Raw genomic sequence first — 20,701 nt, 5'->3', positions numbered from 1 at the left:
CAGCTGGGCTTGGTGGCTGTTCACCGTTCCTCTTGGAGGAGGGGATGGAGAGAATCATGGGACCCTCACCTCAGTACCCAACTACCCTTCTCAACCAGTTATGCAATTCTGACCAAAATTGCGTGGACCTTAGAGTATGTAGTGGGGTACATCTACACAGCCACCGGAAGCCGTCACCCCCACTGGGTGCAGACCTTCTTTGGTCCTGGCTGCTTTGAGGTCACCTGTGCTCCTGCTCACAGCCCCTGGTCCATTGCTCTGTAGGGAAGCTTAATGTACTCTTTGGTTTCCATGGTGAACTTTACTGGACTCACACCTCAGTTTGTGGTTGGGACCTTAAGGAGGTTGATGTTCATTTCTTGCCCTGGGAAGAAAATTTAACCACACTGGCTTTCCCCCAGGAGAGAGGAGAGGCATTTTCCCTCCCAATCTGTCCCTACTTTTCAGTCTGGATATGGATCTAGAAGAAGCTTGTGCCCTGGTGGCGTGGGCAATGACTGTTAAAATATTCTGGCTGACCACGTTAGCTGGAAAAGATTTATCCTGAGGCTGGGTTAGTTCTCTGAGACTGGACCAGGTGGCCACTAGATGGAGTGGCAGGATTTCCATGATGGGCAAGGATGAGACACTGGCTGCAGCAGTAAATTGAGCTTTCCACATATCTCTTTTCTCCTCTAGATTGGCCTTTCTCACTCTCCAGACTTCTTCCTCATTATTAAAGACTTTGAAAGCCATGCCTAATAAAGCGGGAAAAAATCTGGTCTCTGGGCTAGGTTTGAAGCTTTTTTTCCATTGAGCAAATACGTAGGTGACGATGGGGCTCTTGGAGCAGATCCCAGCCCAAGTGCCAGGAGAACTTTGCCTGCTATGAACGCCTGTCCAATGCTCTGGCATCAGATGGCCAAGACAAGCAGGCCTCATGGGCAGGTGGTGGTATGAGGCATGGTAGGGCTGCATGGCTGCAGCTGTCCTCATCCTATTCCAGCTCACAAGGGCTCTATGGCTCAGCTCAGGGGAGCGAGATCTGGAAACAGGTAAAGTTGGAGAGCGGGAGGACTATATTAAGAGAACAGATCCCTAGCCAGGGGCAAAGATCTTGTGGGTGGCTCCTTGCTGGGGGTTGGGACTCTTGTCTGGGGGCTTGATGTCAGGGCTGGCCCTACAGAGGCAAGTTCCGGCCTGTTTGGGTGCACCTGTCCCCAGGTGCCTGCCATCTCCACCTTGGACTTTCTCTGAATCCATTATCTCCTGCTAGTGAAGCATCTCCTCACCTTGGTGCATTGAAAGCTTTTCTTTCCAATATAAACCTTTGGAAAGTTAGCTTCGCAGCAAAAACAACAAAAATAGTCACTTTAGGGATCTGACATCCCAACCGAGTTTCATTAATGAAATTCCTGAAACACCTGGGCTGCCGTTTTGTGATGAGGACACAGAGCACCTATATAAGGTATGGTGCTGTGCTCACCTGGGTCCCTGGGTCTGGGAGCTGCTGTGCCTGTGAGGCTCACACACCTGTAGTAGCTTTTCTCATTTCATGAGACCCAAGACAACAAGCAGTGCCAGCCACCAGGGACTCCTATTTCATTAGATGAGACTCCTGATGCCACTGTCTGCATTTAAGCCAATTCCACACAAAGCCTCCAAATTTATAGAAAATCTACTAATTGCTCCTTGGAATAGTAAGACTAGAGTTCTGATTCATTTATTAAATTTGAATGTCTGTCCCAAGATAAAGCTCTCTCTTTAATGGCAATTGATTCAGTCTCTGTATCACCTATCACTCTGCATTTCTATGACAGAACTGGAAGTTTACTTGAGTGTTTTAGTGACCACAAGTTTGCAGTTAGGCTCAGCTTGGAAGACCAGAGTAAAAACCAGAGAAAGGGCAATATGAGAGCTTTTAATAGGATTTTTTAAAAATCTACTTACTTTATTTTGTGTGAATGAGTGTTTTGCCTGCATGTGTGTATGCTCACCATATATGCACACCTAGTGACCATAGGGGTCAGAAGAGAACACTGATGCTCATATGGATGGTTAGGAACCACCATGTGGATGCTGGGAACCAAACCACTGGGCCAGCTCTTCAGCCCCAATCTGTGACTTTGGAAGTATTTATTTTAAAGCCAGGCATGGTGGCACATGCCTTTAATCCTAGCACTTGGGAGACAGAGGCGGGTGAGCTGGAAGCCAGCTTGATCTACATAGTAAGTTCCAGGACAGCCAGAACTGCATAGTGAGACCCTATCTCAAAAAACCACAAATAATTTTATTTGTGTGTGTGTGTGTGCGTGCATGTGGTGTGCATGCGTGTGTAGGGTGTGTGTGTGTGCACGCACACACAAGTGCTCATGGAAGCCAGAAGAGGGTGCAAGTACTCTGGAAGACCAGCATGTGCTTTTAATGGCTGAGCCATCTCTCCAGTCCCCAATATGTGCCTTTCAAATGGGCAGGGGTTGTTCCTGAGATTACCTCAGAAACACTTAGAGGCTGTATTAGAAGATCCTAGGATAATCACTCAGAGAGAAGCCAGTGAGTTGAGACTGACTTCTCTAGATTTAAAGTGATAAAAGACCATATTTCCTTTTCCTTTTCTTAGAAATCATTCCTCACAAGTACACATGGTATGTTGAGCACATGCCTTGAATGCCTCCCTGCTCTTTTCTTTCTCCCCCTAACCCCTCCCAGCACAGTTTCATATCTACTTCCATGTCATAAAGACCTACCTGATTTGATGTGTCTAAGTAAATGAAAGAAAACACAGTGTTTGTCTTTCCGAGACTGGTTTCATTCACTAAATATAGTTATCTTCACCTTTATCTGTTTTCCTGAAAAATACATAGTTATTCTTATGGTTGAAAAAAACTTTCATTGTGAATTCATACCACATTTAATTCTCCATTCCTTTCTTGTTGGGTGCCCAGGTTGGTTCCATATCTCAGCCATTGCAAATAGTAATTAGCTCCATTTCTTATTAAAATCTGTCCAAAGATCAAATACAAAAGAGATTTATTTTGTATTTTTTTTTTTGGCTACAACATTTTTTGAAGCATTTGTGGATCCTTGAAATTGTCTTGGAAGGTATTCTAATTTTATTTCTGTTGCTGTGTTAACACCACAGCCAAAAGCAAACTGGGCAGGAAAGGATTTATTCCAGTTTGCACATATCTATCACTGAGGGAAGTTAGAGAAGGAATTCAAGCAGGAGCCTGAAGCAGAAACCACAGAGGAACATTTCTTGCTAGCTCACAGGCTCCTACTTATAGCTTCGTATACACTTAGGAACTCCTGTCTCAGGGTGATGCTGTCCATAGTAAGCTGAGCCCTCCTGCATCAAGACAACACCCCACAGGCCAATCTTAATTGAGGTTTTCCTTCCACATGGCTTGAAGCTGCAACAAATGGACAATTAGAGCCAACTTGGACAGAAGGGAGGAAACCATGGATTTCCTTCAGCAGCAAGAAGCCCCTCTCTCTAAACAGCAGATGGGCCAGGGGTTTTGTCCTCACTGTGCAAAGTATCTTGAGACAGATCCTTTGTGTGTAAGCCTGGTCTTGCTGTGTTGCCCAGCCCGACCCTGCTGAACTCAAGGCTCTCCTGCCTCAGCCTCGGAGATGGACAGAGACCTGGGAGTCATCAGCAGAATCCAGGCTTCTCTTTGTTATCATTCCTCTCAGCAAGAGGGTCTCATTCTCAAGGTCACCTTGTAATCTGCAACTCTGGGTATTGCTTTTGTTTTTTTGACAGGGTCACTTTATGTAGCTCAGGCTAGCCTCAAACTTGTGGTTCTCAGCTTGTTGGCTGCTGGGATAACAAGCGTGTGCCATCACACTCAGCTTAAACATTGCTTTAAATATTTGGAAAATGAATAGCAGGAAAGATATTACCCTAACCTAGTGAACTTGAGGAGCCCTCCAGAAATCCAAAGATTCCTTTTAAAAGTCAGAAAATGTCCAGGATGTGTCCATACAGCATTGTTCTTGGTTCCTATTGTAACAAAGAGAAACTTACACAATGTCCTGCAGATGAAGGAGGAGGGTGTCCTCAAATTTCTTGAGGCAGGGACCCACTTAGGTGGCACCAACCTTGCCTTTCAGATGAGGCAGCAAATCTACAAAAGAAAAAGCTATGGTATCTGCATCATAAATCTGAAGAGGACCTTGGAGAAGCTGTTGCTTGCACTCGGGCTATCGTCATTGAGAACCCTGCTGATGGCAGCATCCTCTCATCCAGCAACACTGGCCGGCAAGCCCTGCGTAAGTTTGCTGCTGTCATTGGAGACACTCCAATTGCTGCCGCTTCACACCTGGAACCTTCATGACCCAGATCCAGGCAGCCTGCAGGGAGCCACAGTCTATGGTGACGGATCCCAGGGATGACCACCAGTCTGTCACAGAGGTGTCTCATGTCAACTGCCCACCATCGCTCTGTTTAACACAGACCCTGCTCTGTGCTACGTGGACAGTGCCATCCTAACAAGGGAGCTCACTTGGTGGGTCTGATGTGGTGGCTGCTGGCCTGGGAAGTACTCTGCATGCCTAGCACTATCTCCCATGAGCACCCATGGGAGGTTATGCCTGATCTTTACTCCTACAGAGACCAGAGGAGACTGAGAAGGAGGAGCAGGCTGCCACTGAGAAGGCTGTGACCAGGGAGCAACTTCAGGGTGAATGGACCATGCCAGCTCTTGAGGTCACTGCTGCTTAGCCACAGGTGGCAGACTGCCCCCTAAACTGCTAAGCTACATCTACCAGATTGGAAATTTAGAGTAGAACATTACTCACAGCCAAGCTTTCTTGCACACCTGGTTACATTTGACCATAAACAGGCTGAAAGATGTAGACACGAACATGTGCACAGGTTTGGTTGAGGAAAAAACAAGTGGCAGAGAATGGCCTGGGCTAAGTGGAAGTCAGGCCTCCTTTTTGTAACACCTCCTAGGCAGTCTGCTGAATATCTCCTTCCCTGCCACTGGCTGTCAGAAACTCACTGCAGTGGATGCTGAAGGCAAGCTTAGTACGCTCTATGAGAAGTACGAAGTAGCTGTGGGTGCTCTGGGTGAAGAGTGAGTGGCAGGGTTGTGTGGTTTGAATCAGTGGTGGGAATGACAAACAGGGTTTTCCCATGAACCAAGACATTTGGACCCATGGCAGAGTGTGCCTGCTGTTGAGAGAGGGCATTCTTGTTATAGACCAAAGAGAGCTGGAAAGAGGTTGTTCATGTAGATCTCATCCATTTCTCTGTCATTGGGCGATCCCTGTGTCTTTCTTAAGGTCCTGCTTTTTAGGTAGCTTCCCTGGAGTTGTGTAGCAGTCTAGTCATCTTTGTTTTACATCTAGTATTCTCCTATGAGTGAGTACATACCATGTCTGTCTTTCTGAGTCTGGGTTACCTCACTCAGGATGATTTTTTTCTAGATCCATCCATTTGCCTGCAAACCTCATGATGTCATTGTTTTTCTCTGCTGAATAGTACTCCATATTTTCTTTATCCATTCTTCAGTTGAAGGGCATCTAAGTTGTTTCCAGGTTCTGGCTATTACAAACAATGCTGAAATTAACATAGCTGAGCAAATGCCCTTGTAGTATGATTGAGCATTCCTTGGGTATATGCCCAAGAGTGCTACAGCTGGGTCTTGGGGGAGATGGAGTCCCAATTTTCTTTTCTTTTCTTTTTCTTTCTTTCTTTCTTTCTTTCTTTCTTTCTTTCTTTCTTTCTTTCTTTTTTCTTTTGGTTTTTCAAGACAGGGTTTCTCTGTAGCTTTGGAGGGTGTCCTGGAACTCGCTTTGTAGACCAGGCTGGCCTCAAACTCACAGAGATCCACCTGCCTCTGCCTCCCGAGTGCTGGGATTACAGGCATGTGCCACCACTGCCCGGTGGATTCCCAGTTTTCTAAGGAAGTGCCATATTGATTTCCAAAGTGGCTGTACAAGCTTGCATTCCCACCAGCAGTGGAGGAGAGTTCCCCTTGCTCCACATCCTCTCCAACATAATCTGTCTTCTGTGTTTTTGATCTTAGCCTTTCTGACAGGTGTAAGGTGGTATCTCAGAGTCGTTTTGATTTGCATTTCCTGGATAATTAGGGATGTTGAGCAACATAAATCCAGTTACTCTGAACCTGATAGAAGAGAAAGTAGGAAGTAGTCTCGAACGCATTGGCACTGGAGATCACTTTCTAAATATAACACCAGTAGCACAGACACTGAGAGAAACAATCAATCAATGGGACCTATTGAAACTGAGAAGCTTTTGTAGAGCAAAGGACATGGTCAACAAGACAAAGTGACAGCCTACAGAATGGGAAAAGGTCTTCACCAACCCCACATCTGACAGAGGGCTGATATCCAGACTATATAAAGAACTCAAGAAATTAGACATCAAAATTCCCATCAGTCCAATTAAGAAATGGACTATAGAACTAAACAGAGATTTCTCAACAGAGGAAGCTCAAATGGCTGAGAGCTGGAAAGAGGAAGGGAGTCTGTTCCCATATACATTGTGGCTGCCAATCCAAGTGCTCTAAACTTGGTTATTGTAAAAAAAGAAAAAAAAGTCAAGAAGGAAATTCCTGGACTGACAGATACTACTATGCCTCATCAGTTGGGACCTAAAAGAGCTAGCAGAGCCTGAAAGCTTTTCAGTCTCTCTAAAGAAGATGATGTCTGCAATGTGTTGTCATAAAGACCTTAAACAAAGAAAGTGAGAAGCCCAGGACCTAAGCGCTCAAGATTCAGCATCTTATTCTTTCCTTTGTCCTACAACATGAACACCGACATATTGCTCTAGGAAACACAAGGAAGAAGCTGCAGAATATGCTCAACTTTTGGGGCAAGAGAATGAAGACAAAGAACACCATCAGGAACAGAATTCCAGTAGATGTAGGCTGTCCTTGCTGAGAGCTCTAGGTCTGAGTCCAGCAAAACTAAGTCTTAAGAGGAACAAATAAATGACAAGGACTCTGAAAAGAGAAAAGAGTAGATGACGTGTACAATTGAAACCCCCTGATTACACAAAGGGAGGAAGGCTCATGTCAGTCATTAGTCTAGACTGATGCTCGTCTTTGCAAGATGGTCAAATAAGTCCTGTTGATTTCACTCCTCTGAGTCTCCAGTGCTCTTATTATGAAGAAGGATTGTTGTTTCTCATGATGTGGTTGAAGTATGTGATATCCTGAAATGAAATGGTCTGTCAATATGTACTGTGAACTAGTGCCAATAAAATAAAAGTACTACTCCTGCAGTGTAGAGAGGAGGATTCCGGGCCTCTGAGGTCCGACTATTTCTCTTACTCTTGTGACATCCCAAGATTTGGTGGGAACAATGCTTGGATCTGCTTCCCAGCTCCTTTACCTAATTGCAGAAAATTGAGGAGACTATGACCATGCCTTGTTTCTATGGAGACATCTGTGATGACACACACTGCTACCAGGAGCCTGTAGGGCAGGAACATAGGAAGCTTGTCTTTTCTGGCTTGGACACCTTTGAAGGTTCAAGCTAAGGTTGACTTCCCATCCATAACTGGCACTGTGCACAGGAGCAGCAGGCCTGTGTGGTCATTCAGGCTGACCTTCTGTCTCTGGTTCTGTCTTCTCAATGAAGAAGGAGAACTTCCCTGATGAACTCAGCTCAGTATCCCCCCAGATCAGCAAGGGCCTGGTGCTGCTTCAGAGTGTGGCCAACCGGGGCTCCCATGGGCCAGAGAAGAAGCTGCAAGACCATCATAGACTCAGCAAATCAGCCCAGGCCGTTGGCCGGTACTACCGCAAAGTGGTACGGGACTGGGTGGAGTACCTCTAACTTCCCAGTATGGCCACCATAGAGCTAGCCACTCCTCTCCCTTCCTGAAGGACCATGGGAGCTGTCAGTCAGCAGAGCTTGTACATACTTATTGGCAATCTGCCACACAGAACCCAGGAGGCCTGAGGACTGCAGCCTCTGGTGGGGCAGAGCTCTGGCTGGCCCTGTCCAACTTCCTGAAAGACCTATGACCTCCTTTCCAGATCCCCTAGGCTTTCCTGGGGAGGTAGCTATATGGAGTAGCTGACTTCCCCCTCTGCACATCTGCTTAGTCTGGTCAGCCAAGCCCAAAGGAGGAAGTCAACTCCAAACCCTGAGCAAAGAAATCCTGTCTGTCCTGAGTGTCAGAGAGGAAGGTGAAGAGGAGAGAAAGACCCAAGAAAGGGATGTCCAGATGGAAAGATCACCTGTACCCTCCACTCACGAGGGGAGCCAGGGATGGTGATGGCAGGCTCACTGACTTCCTAGTTGGGTGCTGAAACCCAGCCAAGTGTCTGTCTAAGGCGGGGCTTTCTGGGATGCTTTCCAGCTGGCCAGGGAAGGGGCAGCCCCTTGCTACCAGTGACAGCATAGACGGGGCCCCTGCAGCCCTCCTGAAGGCACAGCCCAAGCATCTGGTCTCACTTTTTCTCCTGCCAGAGCCAGCTCAAGAAGCTCACTAGCCCTAATGGCTTTGTGTCTGAAATGGAAGAAATGAGGAAGGCATTCCTCATGCGGCCTGGATGCCCCCAGTTCAGTACCAGAGCCACATCTGTGTCTCATATGGGTAAGACCACCATCCCCCATACCACCAAGGGTGGAGCAACCTGCTGCCTCCTAGAGCCCTTCAGGCTGTAAGAAGCCACTGCTCATGTGAAATTCTCTGTGGGAGCACAGAGTTTTTGTGAGACCTATGCCGAGTCTGAGGGAGGGCCAACCATAAAGGAGAGAAGCAAGATGGCAGTCTCCTCATCCTCATGATTGTCCCTTCTTGTTCCACTGTTACAGTGTTGGGGTGGGAGAGGAGAGTGTTGGAATTTCCAGAAGCTTCTGTGAAGAGGCTCTTAAGTCTATAGACACTTTAGTGGGAGCAAACACCCCAAGGAGTCCTAGAAGCCTTCTATCTGGCTCCTCCTTGTTTTGCTGAAGCACAGGAGTGCACTTGGTGGCCAACCAGGGAAACATCATTCAAAGTCAAAGCTACATCCCTCTTGGATTCCTGACCTGCTTTTGTCCCACGTCCCCAATACCAGTTTGGGGACTTGTCTGTGAAGTTTAGCAATAGCCAGGCACATGCTCCACTCCCCAGGGGAACTGTGGGATTGCTGGAGGGTGGCTTGAGGGGCCACAGAGGCTAGGCTGCAGGGTCTGTATCTGTATTCTCTCACAGGTACCACCATCAGTCTGCTCAGATGATACACTGTGATCAGATGGGTAAAAAGACAGAGCCTGTGTTTTGGTGGAGCCCAGGGTTCAGTCCCATGCCTCCATCAGGAAGACCCACTTGTTCCTGGCCTCATGTTTAAAGATATTGTGAAAGCATTGGCACTAGAGATCATGGGACAGGGGGTACTTTTTGTCACACTTCCTGGCACCTTGCACATTCCAGGTTCTGCCACCACGGTTGATCTGCCCAGGGACATATGTACCAGCTCTGGGACTTGGAGGATGACTGAGGACCAGCCCCTGGACAGGCTGGGCTCTGCCACCAGTGTGGATGGTAAGGGGATCCTAGAGGCCTCTGCCTTCATCTGCTGGGGCCCTGGGCAATAAAGCTGCTCCCCAGGGATGCCTGATGTGCCCTTATGGAACTCTTCCTAGGATTGCCTGCCTCTCAAAAACTCTGAGACACAGGCTTCCCAGAACTCTGCTCTCACTGGTGGAAGACGCTACAATTGTTCCTTGTCTTTGGCTAAAATCTGTGTCCTCTACCTTCTCTGTGCTCTTTACTTCCAGCCCCCTGGGTACCACCTACTTGAATAGAGAAATAAGCTTTCATATGCCAGAAGGTGAGATAAACATGATAATTTCAGATAATGACCTGTAGTGAACAACTCCCTCCAGGATTAAGAAGGTGAAGAACCCCAAAATCTAAAGTGAGACTCTAGGGTGCAAGAGGGCTGGATCATGGGGTCAACAGGAGAGTAGTAGATGGCTTCCTGTCCTGACTCTCAGGCTGTCATTCCTCCACCCTGGGATTTGAATGGGGACCTTGATGCTCAGCCACTTTCCTCAGTACATTCCAGGTGGGTGTGGGCAGATGTGGTGGTTGCAAGGGCTATACATAGGCTTCTGGTCGAGGAGACAGACAAACTTTAAGATTTTAGTTTGGCAGTGGGAGATAGCTCACTGGACAGATGCTGGCCTCTGAGGGAAGGTACGGATGGTGTCATGGAAGATTCTACAGAACATCCCCAAGGAAGAATCCAACTGCTTTCTGGCCTCTGCTTGCTCCACAGGGCACCTCTTTTCATTCAGTAAGAGTGCTTGTGAGCTCAACTACTCACGGAAGAGGAGTGAGCCCCCAGCCACAAGTCCCACCAGCCCAACCTTGGTCAAGAGGTCGCAAAGAACCAGAATGCCCTGGTACATCTCAGTCATCCATGAGAAGGTAGGGTTCCACGCCTGGCCATGCATCCTGCCCACCCCACAGGGGACTGTCATTCTACTGTCTGGCTAACTGTAGCCTAAAATGACATCCAGACACCCTACTTTGGCTACTAGGAAGCCAATGACACACACACACACACACACACACACACACACACACACACACACACACACACACACCTGACCTGCCTCCTTCCTTTTCCTGGTGAATGGCATAAGCTGGCATAAAACTTGTTAGTGTGTATGACCATCACCCATTTTGTACACCCTCAGCCCAGAATTCTCTGTAAGTGTAAGTTCTAACAATCTGAGTTAGAGGCCAGCAAATGCCCAGAGATTTGTGTACGAGCTAGCACATCCTGGTGTGATTCTTTCTTTAAAAAACAAAAATAATAAATTGATGCTTGTGAAACTTGAGTGCACAACTCACTTGTCTTAGAATTCTGCTGAAATTTGGCAGAATTCAGAAATTGAAGAATTTGTTTTTTAATCCATCTGTTGCACCATTCTGCTTTCTGGGGCTCAAATCCTGGATCTTTCATGTGCTTATAGCCCCAAACCTTCTACTATTTTTTTTTTTTTGAGACAGAATCTCACTGATTTGCTCAGGATGGCTTTGAACTCACTCTACAGCCCAGGAAGACCTTGAATTGACAATCCTCCTGCCTCAGCCTCTCAACTGAGTTGGGATTCTGTGCTTATAAAACAGATAAGTTTTAATAAATCACAGGTTTCATTTCCTTACAAGGCAGGACCTGGATCTCACTGATTAGATGAGGCTGGCCCCAAGGATCTGCCCATGTCCATCATCCCAGTGCTAGGATAGACGTGTGCCCCCACTTCTAACTTTTTTTATGTTGAGTTAACTATAAATTATTGGCGTTAATAGAGTGAGACAGTTTTTCATTTTGATTTTATTTGTATTGTCTTTGTAATAAGTTATTCATGTGTATGAGTATTTTGCCTGCATGTATGTCTATGTTCTATGTGTGTATGGTGACTGTGGAGTCCGGGGAGGGCACCAGATCCCCTGGAACTGGAGTTACAGAGGGTTGTGAGCTATCATGTGGGTGCTGGGAACAGAACCCAAGTCCTCTGCAAGATCAGCAAATGCTCTTAAACGCTGAGCTAGCTCTCCAGCACCTAAGAGGGCTGTTTATATTACTTTATATTTTGCCCAATAAGCTCATCTCAAGACTGCAGTCTGTCATTTATTTATTTTATTATTTATTTATTTATTTATTTATTTATTTATTTATTTATTTAGTGTGTGTGTCTGTCTGTCTGTCTGTCTGTCTGTGTCCCTGTGTGACTTTCTTCTGTGTGTGTGCAGGTACCCTCAGGGTCAGATGAAGATGTTGGCTCCCCTGGAGCTGAAATTAAACATATTCATGAGCTGCCCTGCATGGGTCCTCGAATCTGGTCCTCTGCAAGAGCAGTATGGAGTTGGGCATGGTGGTATAAACTTTTAATCTCAGTAGAGGCAGGAAGGTCTGTGTGTTTGAGGCCAACCTGATCTACATAGTGAGTTTCAGGCCATCTACAGCTATAATTAGACCTTTGTCTCAAAAGAGGAGTGCTCATTCTTGACCAGAGACATCTTTATTCCCCTACAAGCTGGCTTTAATCACAGTTTTAGATTCATCCTGAGGTGTTATGATGGCCCCACATTCAATTTTGTTCATTCATAATGTTTTCTAACTTCTCAAGTGGTTTCTTATTCAATCCCCAGGCTACATAGAAGCCTACAATGTTATTTCAAATAATTTGAAAGGTTTCTAGTGACCTTCCCTTCCAGACTTCTGTTTGGGTCATTTTCCTCCTGCCTGAAAACCTCACTTTAGTCTTTCTTTGAGTTCATATCTGCTGGTGAAGAACTGCTTACTGAAGATGTCTGTAATTTGTCATCCCATTTTGAAGAACAGATGGAGTTGAGATTTTTGAGAAGGCAGGCTGAGGGGCTCCCTGATAAGCCCCTTGGGTGTTACTCTTAGGTGATGTTGCTGCTTAAGCATGGAGACCACTAAGAATACAGGTATCTCGAATTACAGGCTCTGACCAGGCTCTGACACTGACCTGAATGCCTTTGCACGGGATTTAGGGTCTGCTCCCAGGTCAGATGGAAAGGTCATAAGAAGCTGGGGACATGGCCACAATAGAGAGCTGCGCAGTTTGTCCTGGGGGCTGAGTGTCTGGGAGCTACTGTCTTCTGGGTGGCTGGGGTGGGATACTGGGGACAATTGGCTTTGCCTAGTGTTCCAGGGGCTGTCTCTGGTTTTCACATAGGATCATTCCCTGATCCAACTGGAAGAAGAACTCCAGCGTCTCTCGGTGCTGGAGACCCAGATGCAGAAGAAAGATCAGGAGATCTTGATGCTCCAAAAGGAGAAGGAGGCCCTGAAGAAGCAGCTGAGGACCCTCCTCAGAAGCAGAGGCACAGAGACGTCTTCAGCTTCTGCCAGGATGGTGAGCCTTCTGAGAGCACTTCTGGCAGGGGCTTATGGGAGCACTGAGATGTCCCCATGAGCTGCAGGCTCTGCTTCCTTTGTCCTTTCAGGTATTGGCAGAGGGCTGGGTGAGGCAGGTCCATATGGCCAGGAATGATCCCCTGATTGGTCCAAGACATGATATGATGTCTTTCGTATCTGATGACACAGCCTGCACTTATGTTGGGGCAGACATGAAGTGGGAGCAGGAAGGAGGTCGAGAGGTCATGGGCAGTGCCTGAGTGCCTTGGGAGAAACTGCCCACACAGATGCCTGAGGCAGAGCAAATGGGCTTCTGCTCCCTATTCCCCCAAGGGCTCTTATGCAGGCATGAGAGGACAGGGCAGCTAGTGAACTACAAAGGAGCTGGAAGCTGATCTGGTGGGGCCCAGAGCCCTATTGTCCCCCAGGGCTGCTCATCTGCAGACCATTTGCTTTATTTTACTGGATGGTACTGCTTTCTTGCCCTCTGCTGTGGTTACCCACCTGCACTTGGAGAGACTTGACATTCCCATCCAGGAGGATGAGGGAGGAGGGGGGACATCATCTGGAGCCCCCGTGGGAGCATTTGGAGAGCCTGAGGTTCATAGCAGCATCTGACAGGAAAGGTCCTCTGAGGCTCCCCTGAAGCTGGGAAGGCTGAGCATGCTGAAGACCACATACAAAGAAGAGGAGGAGCTACAGCGCTGGATGCAGGTATTGAACAGGCAGAAGCCCCAGGCTGTCACTCCGCAGATCCTCCTGGGGAGGATGGGTGCTAGGAGGGAGGCCCCAGCCACAGCGTCCCTGCCTACAGTCCTCATCTGTGGTGGCCCTCTCTAAGTGCAGAAGAGCCCAGTGGATAAGTTCAATCCCCCTCCCCACCAGAACAGGTCCTGGGAGGAGGAGACAAAGGAACTGGGATGCTTACTAGAGTTAGTATCTCTACCTTGTACCTGGGGACATTGGTGTCAATGCCAGCCCCTTTTCTCTCGGCCCCCCAGATGCAGGACAACTTTAACATGGCGGAGAACAGGGAGCAGCAGGTGGAACTAGGAAACGTCGTGGATGAAAAGGGCGCTGAGGGGCCCCTGGAAGAAGCTGTAACTGGCAAGATCGGGACTTTGCTGGAAGAGGGCCCTGAGGAGGAGGAGGAGGAAGCAGAAGGAGCTGAGGAGGAGGAGGAGGAGGAGGAGGAAGTGGTGGTACGGGAGGAAGAATTGTGGGAGCTGAAGGAGGAAGAGGAGCAGCGTCCCAAGAGGTCATACTCTCTGACCGAGTCCTTTGAGGAGGAGCTAATGGCCCAGCTGGAGGAGTATGAGAGAATGTTGATAGACTTCCAGAGTGAGCTGGAACTCACTAGGGCCAGATATTCCCTGGCCACAGGTAGGAAGGGCCGAAGGGCTGATGCCATGGGGTGTGGGTGCTCAGCTCTGCTGACTCTGCCCATTGGGCAGGAGAGGCAGGAGTTGTCGGCCCCTCTCCACAGGAGTTGCACCAGGAAGGGTGACTGGGCACCTGAGACCCTGACTGAACACTCAGATGAGCACCTGAGACCCTGACTGGGCACTCAGATGGGGACCTGAGACCCTGACTGGGCACTCAGATGAGCACCTGAGACCCTGGGGCTAACAGCTCTTGCTCTGCCTGCCTCCTGCCTTACTCTTAGGGGCCATCACATCTTTACAACGGCAAAATGACTTCCAAGAGTCTCAGTTGCGGAAGGTCACCACAGAAAATGAGCTTCTGGAAAAGGAACTCCGTGAACGGAAGCGGCAGATCCAAGCCATGACCAACAAGGTGGCTGTGCATTCAGCAGCCCCCACTACCCTGGCTCAGTGAGCCAAGTCAGCAGGGCCCAGTAGTCCCAGCAGCTCAGAGAGCATGGTTTTCCCTAGGAACAAAGAGTTCAAGCCCAGGGCACCAGCTGGTGGCAGCAGAGCCAAGATTCCTACTGGACTTTGTGGACAGCCACAGTCCTACTGTCCTTCGGTCTGTGTCCCTATGTCCTGTGCCATGGTAACCTTGGTTACTTCCTAAACATTTGCTGGTCCCTGATCCCTGGGCTAAATTTATCCACGTTTAGAGTCTGCTTAGCTACCGGGCTTACCCACACTTCTGTTAGCAAATGCCTGACACAGAATATGTTATGCAGTAAGAAGGTTTATTTTTATCTAAGCTACTCCACAAGTGCTTCCCTCTCACAATCCCCCAGCCCATGGCAATGGCTTCTAAGTGTTCTAGCAAACTCTTCAGGAAACTCCATTATGACATCAGATAATGCTACTTACAGAGTCATCTTCATTGTGACATCATGGAATGATTTCCTCTTTCCCCATGTCCTCATCTGCCTTCCATGGGGCAGGCTCTCTCCCTATCCTTTGTAATGTCATCTTATCCCACCTTCAGTGAGCGGCATTGACCCCGTGCTGACATCACTCTAGCAGTTACTTGAAACATTCGAGAGTTCCCTAAACAGTCCTGAGATTCATGTCACGATCATCAGTTTCTGCACCTGTGTCCTTCTCTTTCTTGACTGATGCCCTTCTGTTTTTGTGTAGCATATCTCTAGGGGTTTCTCCAGAAAGGATGTCTCTTTGTGAAGCTTTGGGGATACAAACTACCTGCAAATGCCTTGATTCTACACAAAAATAGCCATCAGGTTGACCACAATTTGGAAGTCATTATCCCACCTTACTGTAAAAGCACTGCCCTGCTGTGAAGGCAGGCCAAGAGGCTGTTCTTGTAGCTTCCAGGCCTGCTGGTGGGAAGTCTGAGGTCACCTGTGTCTTGAAGATTGTCTGTTGGAAAGCTGTCCAGGGAGTCCTGAGACCTCACAGAGTTGTGCCTTATTGCCTGACAGAGTATCATCTCACACTATATGGCAGGCACTTGGTGGCCTTCCGGAAGTGTGTCATATGCCCTAGAACCATTGTTTGCACTGCTGTTCACTTGTTCTAGTTTTATTTCTGTTGCCGTGACAAAATACCCTGACAGAAGGCAGCTTAGGGAACAAAAGGTTCTTTCACTTGCAGTTCCAGGCCATAGTAGACTGCCATGGCAATGAAGTCAAGGCGAGAGCCAGAAGCAGCTAAAATCCAGTCAAGAGGAGAGAAAGTAAATGTTTGTATGCATGATGCTCAGATAGCTTTGTCTGCTCGCTTCTGCATAGTCGCAGACCCCAGCTATGGAATGACACTTCAGGCTTAGCCTTCCCATGTCAACTAACAAGACAACTCCCCCACAGACAAACAGGATCCAGACAATCTTTCATGGAGAACCTCTTTCCAGGGGTGTAGGTTGTGTCCAGTTGACAGCTAGACTGACCACCACAGTCTTTTCTAGATGATTATGTGTATATGTGCATCTGCATCTGGATGAATATGTGGATATGAGTGCAGGTGCTCACAGAGGCCAGAAGATGGCGCCAAATATCCAGGCGGCTGGAGTGAGCTGCTTGACTTGATGCTGGGATCTCAACTCTGGCCGTCTGCAAGGGCAGCGAGTGCTCTTCCTTCCTGATTTCTCCTATGGAGCTCTGGGAACTTGGATAGGCCCTCTTGTTGTGATCTGCCCTTCCTTCTTACTTTCTGTCTCCCCATCTCTTAGGCTTCCTTAGTTCCATTAGCAACTCTGCTTGGGAGTTTGTTTTAAATGTCCATCTACGCTTCGAAGGCTCTTGTTCTTCTTTTTCCAAATGCCTCCCCTTTTTCTACCTCACAAGAGCACTGTCCCCTCTTTCTGCAAAGGCAGCATTAATTGGAGCTTCTTGTTGTCTGTGACAAGGTCCAGATCTGAACCCCAGTGGCCTGGTATTCATGGCAATCCTCCTGCTTCTGCCTTCTTGCCCGGAAATCCCAGTATCATTGCTGCTTCAGTGTCTTGCTCTTCCATTTCTGATGATCCTCCCTTGGTCTCTATTATTCATGTTAAACTTGTTGCCCCTGGGCTACCTGGAACCTCGGATTATGAAGGTGACCACACTGTGATCCTCAGCAGAGTGGCCTCCTAGAGAGTTTCCATCATAGATGTCTCCTCTGGTCTTTGGGGTAGTCAAATTTCCTTGAAAGCTAGGGAGCCGAGAGCGTCTTGGGTAACAAGCAAAGGTTTCTTGCTCTGGTTCTGGGCCAGGAGGGCAGGAGGCTGAGAGTGTTCACACTCAGCACACAAGGGAGGGTGGCATCTTCAGGCCTGAAACTGACTAGTCTTTACCAGTGTGGACAAAGGGCAGGCCGCTGGCAAGCCAGGGCCTAGCATGAGTCCACAGCTCCCTCTTCAGGTAACAGCTGGCCACTGACCACTGTTCTAGGAAACTGTGAACTGTGCTGTCGCTGGTTTCCGGTGAACAGCTGAGCATCTGGCTTTCTTGGCTCTGCAATGTTGGGTGCCATTCTCTGCTTCCCATCTTCCACTGTGTCCTTGGGGTCCTTTCTCCTCTTCCACTGAGAGAAACCCATAGCTTTCCTTCCTGGGAGGCCTGGAGTCAGGTCAGATGTCTGTACTCCATCTGTCCTGGGCCTGGGCCCCACACCAACCCCACTGTCTGCCCTGCAGTTCTCCAGCCTCCGGGAGGAAAAGAAGCAGCAAGGGATAATGGGGCTCATTGAGAAGGAAAACCTTATCCTCCGACAGGTGATGGCATGGGTATCACGGAAGGCTGGGCTGGGCTACCATCCCTGTGGGTTGGGGTACCACAATGGACAAGATAAGGCTGGAGCATCTTCACAGTTGAGTTGGGCCTCCTAATTCAGACAGCAGCACCCCACTCAACACCCCCCTCAACCCACACTGGAGTCGTCTGGCAATGGCTGGGCTGGGTTGCAGGAGCCAGAGGTGCATTGCCCCCATCTTTTGGGAAGAAGTAGTAAGGACCACACAGGAACAGCTCCGGCTACACAGCTAATGCTCTGTCCTTCCTGGTTTCCCCCAGCAAGTGTCTGAGTTGGAGACAGAGCTCCTGAGTCGTGATCAGGACATTGCAGAGCTGCACAGCAAAACCAGTGAGCTGCAGGCTCAGATCGACCTGAACGAAGATCACTTGAGGCGGTGGAAAGAACTCCATGATGACCTCCAGAGCCGGAATGAGACAATCCAGCAAGCAGAGCAACAGACTCGTGTGATCCTGGAGTCCTCTCAGGCCAGGGTAATGCCTGTTGCCCCTCACTGAAGGTTCAAGTTCATGGCCACCTATATCCTTACCCACTGCCCACCCACACAGACCATGTTCCCAGCAACAAGGGCTCTGGCTCATTCTGCCTCCGATTGCAGCATGCAGTATAGAACTGAGGCTTGGGAAGTCATAGAGAGTGTGAGGGCTTATGGAACATTCTGGAAACACAGAGAGCAAGGGCCAGCATTGTTTATCAGGAAAGTGGGCCTTGGGTTCAGCTAGAAAAAAAGGCAGGAGGGAGGGTGATGATGTCCATGTCTGCCCTCCCCTCATCCCACCACTTCCCCACTGCCCCTCCTTATTATCTCCCCTCCTGCTTCAAGTCCTCATATCTTTTCTAATTGAATTTTTTTTATAACCCACTGAGTCCAATTAGTGCTGCCCCTATGTGAATGGCTGTGGGTTCACATACTGGGTGGCATGAACAACCAGTCAGTGATCGATCACCATTCGAAGAAGAGTGACTCTTTCCCATAGCAGTCATTAACTGTCAATAGTTCCTTGGCCAGGGGTGGGACCTTGGGAATCCATTCCCCTCCATGCTGGAATTAAAAAAAAAAAATCATGTGTATGTATGAGGGTGCCAGTTCATGTGAGTGCGGATGCCTGCAGAGGCCAGAAGCTTCAGACTCCCGTGGAGCCAGAGTTACAGGGAGTTGTGAACACCTCATGTGAGTGCTAAGATCTTGTCATCTCTGGGGGTTTGTCAACTCCAGATCCCCTGGAGCTGGAGTTACAGGCAGCTGTGTGTCCTTAGTCCTGTTAGGTGATAGGACCTGAACCCAGATCCTCTGCAAGAGCAGCAAGTGCTTCTAACCACTGAGCCATCTCTCTAGCCCTGTGCTGATATTTTAAAACCATATATAGAGCCAGGAATATATCTCCATGGTAGAGAGCTTCCAAGCATGTGAGTGGACTTCTGGTGGGGAAGTGCACTTTTCTAGTTTAAGAACATAAACATAAATGTGTTTGGCATGTTACAACTTCTGTGCTTCAGTGTGGGGCCACCCAGGAACTGGGGTCCAATCCAGAACATTCTAGCTCTTAGGCAAGTCCCGATTCCAGCCATGACAAGCAGGAGCAAGAAATACCTTCCTGGCCTGCAGGGCTTATGGTGGCAGGGCCAGGCATCTGTCTTGGTAACAGCAGGCCATGTCTTTCATCTTTGTTCACAGCTCGAGAGACTAAGGAATAAGATCATTCAGGCTGTCTTCAGTGTCAGTGGGACCAAGAACTTGTCCACTGAGCTCTCTGATAACTACATTCTGGAGTCCCTGCAGGTGAGGGGACCCAAGCTGTGTCCACACTGCCCATCGCAGAGGCTGAGGGAGGAAGGGAGGCCTGGGCTCAGTTCAGAAACCCAGTTCTCACCCCAGCTATGTCACCTATGCATTGTAACTCTAGGACTGTCCTTTTTCCCTACTCAACCAGAGGGGACCAGACTGTCCCTGGGGTAGCTCTAGCATGGAGTTGAAGAGTCTGCGCTGCTGTCAGCCTCATGGAGGAGGGACACTCAGTTGCCCTTAACCCTCATGCCTACACAGGGAGAGGGACAAGTTACCTACATTCTAGAAGTTCTTTATGGTGGAACCCCCTCCATAGAAGCTGCTGGGCCAGAGTCCTGGCACAGACCCCTCCTTCTTGGCCTCAGCCTTGCCAACTCCTATGGACCTAGAGTCCCCCAAAGCAGAAGCTTTAGAGGAGCCTGAGGGTGCAGGCTTTGGTGCCTGTGAACTGGAATAATCACCACACACCAGCCCTTGTTGTTAATCCTAGCTGATTCATGTTTCCCTGAATTGTAGGGCTTCCCTTTATAAAGGGGATGAACATGGCTATCCTGAAGGTATAGGGCACCAGAGCCCTGGGGATTGCTGAGGTACCAGACTGCTTTGGTTGGGGTTATGTGCTACACAGGATCACACCTCATTAGCAGACACTCTGTTCCCAAGGTCTAGGCCTTGCGTTGCATTGCCCACATTTCCCTGCAACTTGTGGGGAGCCTGGGTGACTGCCACCTCTGGAGGGCAGGACCCTGGGGACAGGCCTCTGGCCTTGTGTCTGCTGGTGGGGAGGGGAGAGGAACAGAAAGACAGAAGATGCCTGAAGTCCTGTGCCAGGAGTGAGAACAGGGCTCAGGTTGGGGAGGGAGCAGCAGATGGCCCTTCTGCACAAGATGAAACAGAAGCTTCTGATCTCTAGGCGTGCAAGTTCCCTTCAGTGCCACGCTGACTAAAGGGGTGGGCTTAGAGAAGGTCGGGTGTGAGCTGACTCCTGGGATAAGTGCATCTTCTCCTTCCACCCTGCCTACTGTAACATCAGCTCTGCAGCCCACCACAGCCCTGGCAGGGACACCACACTTCAGATGCAGAGTTTCTGGTTTACACTTGCCCGCTTGCGGCAAGTCCTGGGTGGGTGACGGGAGACCAAGGTGTGGAGCTGGAGGCCACCCCATTGGCTGTTTTTGTCCAGAGAATCATCACAGAGAGAAGTGACTTCTACAGTCAGCTGAAACAAAAAGGCGTAAAGGTACCCCCGCTGCAGCAGTCAGACATCTCCCTGCCCAGCAAGCTCAAGAAGCTAGCTTCCAAGTAGCCCTGGCTGAGACCCCAGGACGTGTCCTGCCCGGCAGAGGCCAGGGCCCTGCTGGGGAAGCCACCTGTGTGGCTTGCTCTGTGATAAT

At 48.9% G+C, this 20,701-nt stretch overlaps 1 protein-coding gene across 1 annotated transcript; it reads left to right on the top strand.

The window, feature by feature from the left end:
• The first annotated feature begins 7,593 nt into the window (after nt 1–7,593).
• On the top strand, nt 7,594–20,613 carry Ccdc27 (coiled-coil domain containing 27). Its single transcript, XM_036178903.1, has 12 exons — nt 7,594–7,770; nt 8,437–8,563; nt 9,386–9,496; nt 10,236–10,387; nt 12,673–12,852; nt 13,476–13,568; nt 13,856–14,237; nt 14,521–14,651; nt 17,406–17,483; nt 17,782–17,994; nt 19,197–19,301; nt 20,491–20,613. Exons 1-12 carry the CDS (start codon nt 7,594–7,596, stop codon nt 20,611–20,613), a joined length of 1,872 nt encoding a protein of 623 aa, XP_036034796.1.
• The last annotated feature ends 88 nt before the right edge of the window (nt 20,614–20,701 follow it).

This window comes from Onychomys torridus, chromosome 2, assembly GCF_903995425.1.
Source record: "Onychomys torridus chromosome 2, mOncTor1.1, whole genome shotgun sequence".
In the NCBI taxonomy this organism is placed as follows: Eukaryota; Metazoa; Chordata; class Mammalia; order Rodentia; family Cricetidae; genus Onychomys; species Onychomys torridus.
This window is presented reverse-complemented; position numbering and strand designations above follow the sequence as displayed.

What these genes read in the sequence shown, in the direction of transcription:
- Ccdc27 (XM_036178903.1), top strand. Translation starts at nt 7,594, where the DNA reads ATGAAGAAGGAGAACTTCCCTGATGAACTCAGCTCAGTATCCCCCCAG. An exon ending in TCTCAGTCATCCATGAGAAG is followed by an intron (nt 10,388 to 12,672) that starts GTAGGGTTCCAC and finishes GTTTTCACATAG; the next exon opens with GATCATTCCCTGATCCAACT. An exon ending in TGGAGTCCTCTCAGGCCAGG is followed by an intron (nt 17,995 to 19,196) that starts GTAATGCCTGTT and finishes CTTTGTTCACAG; the next exon opens with CTCGAGAGACTAAGGAATAA.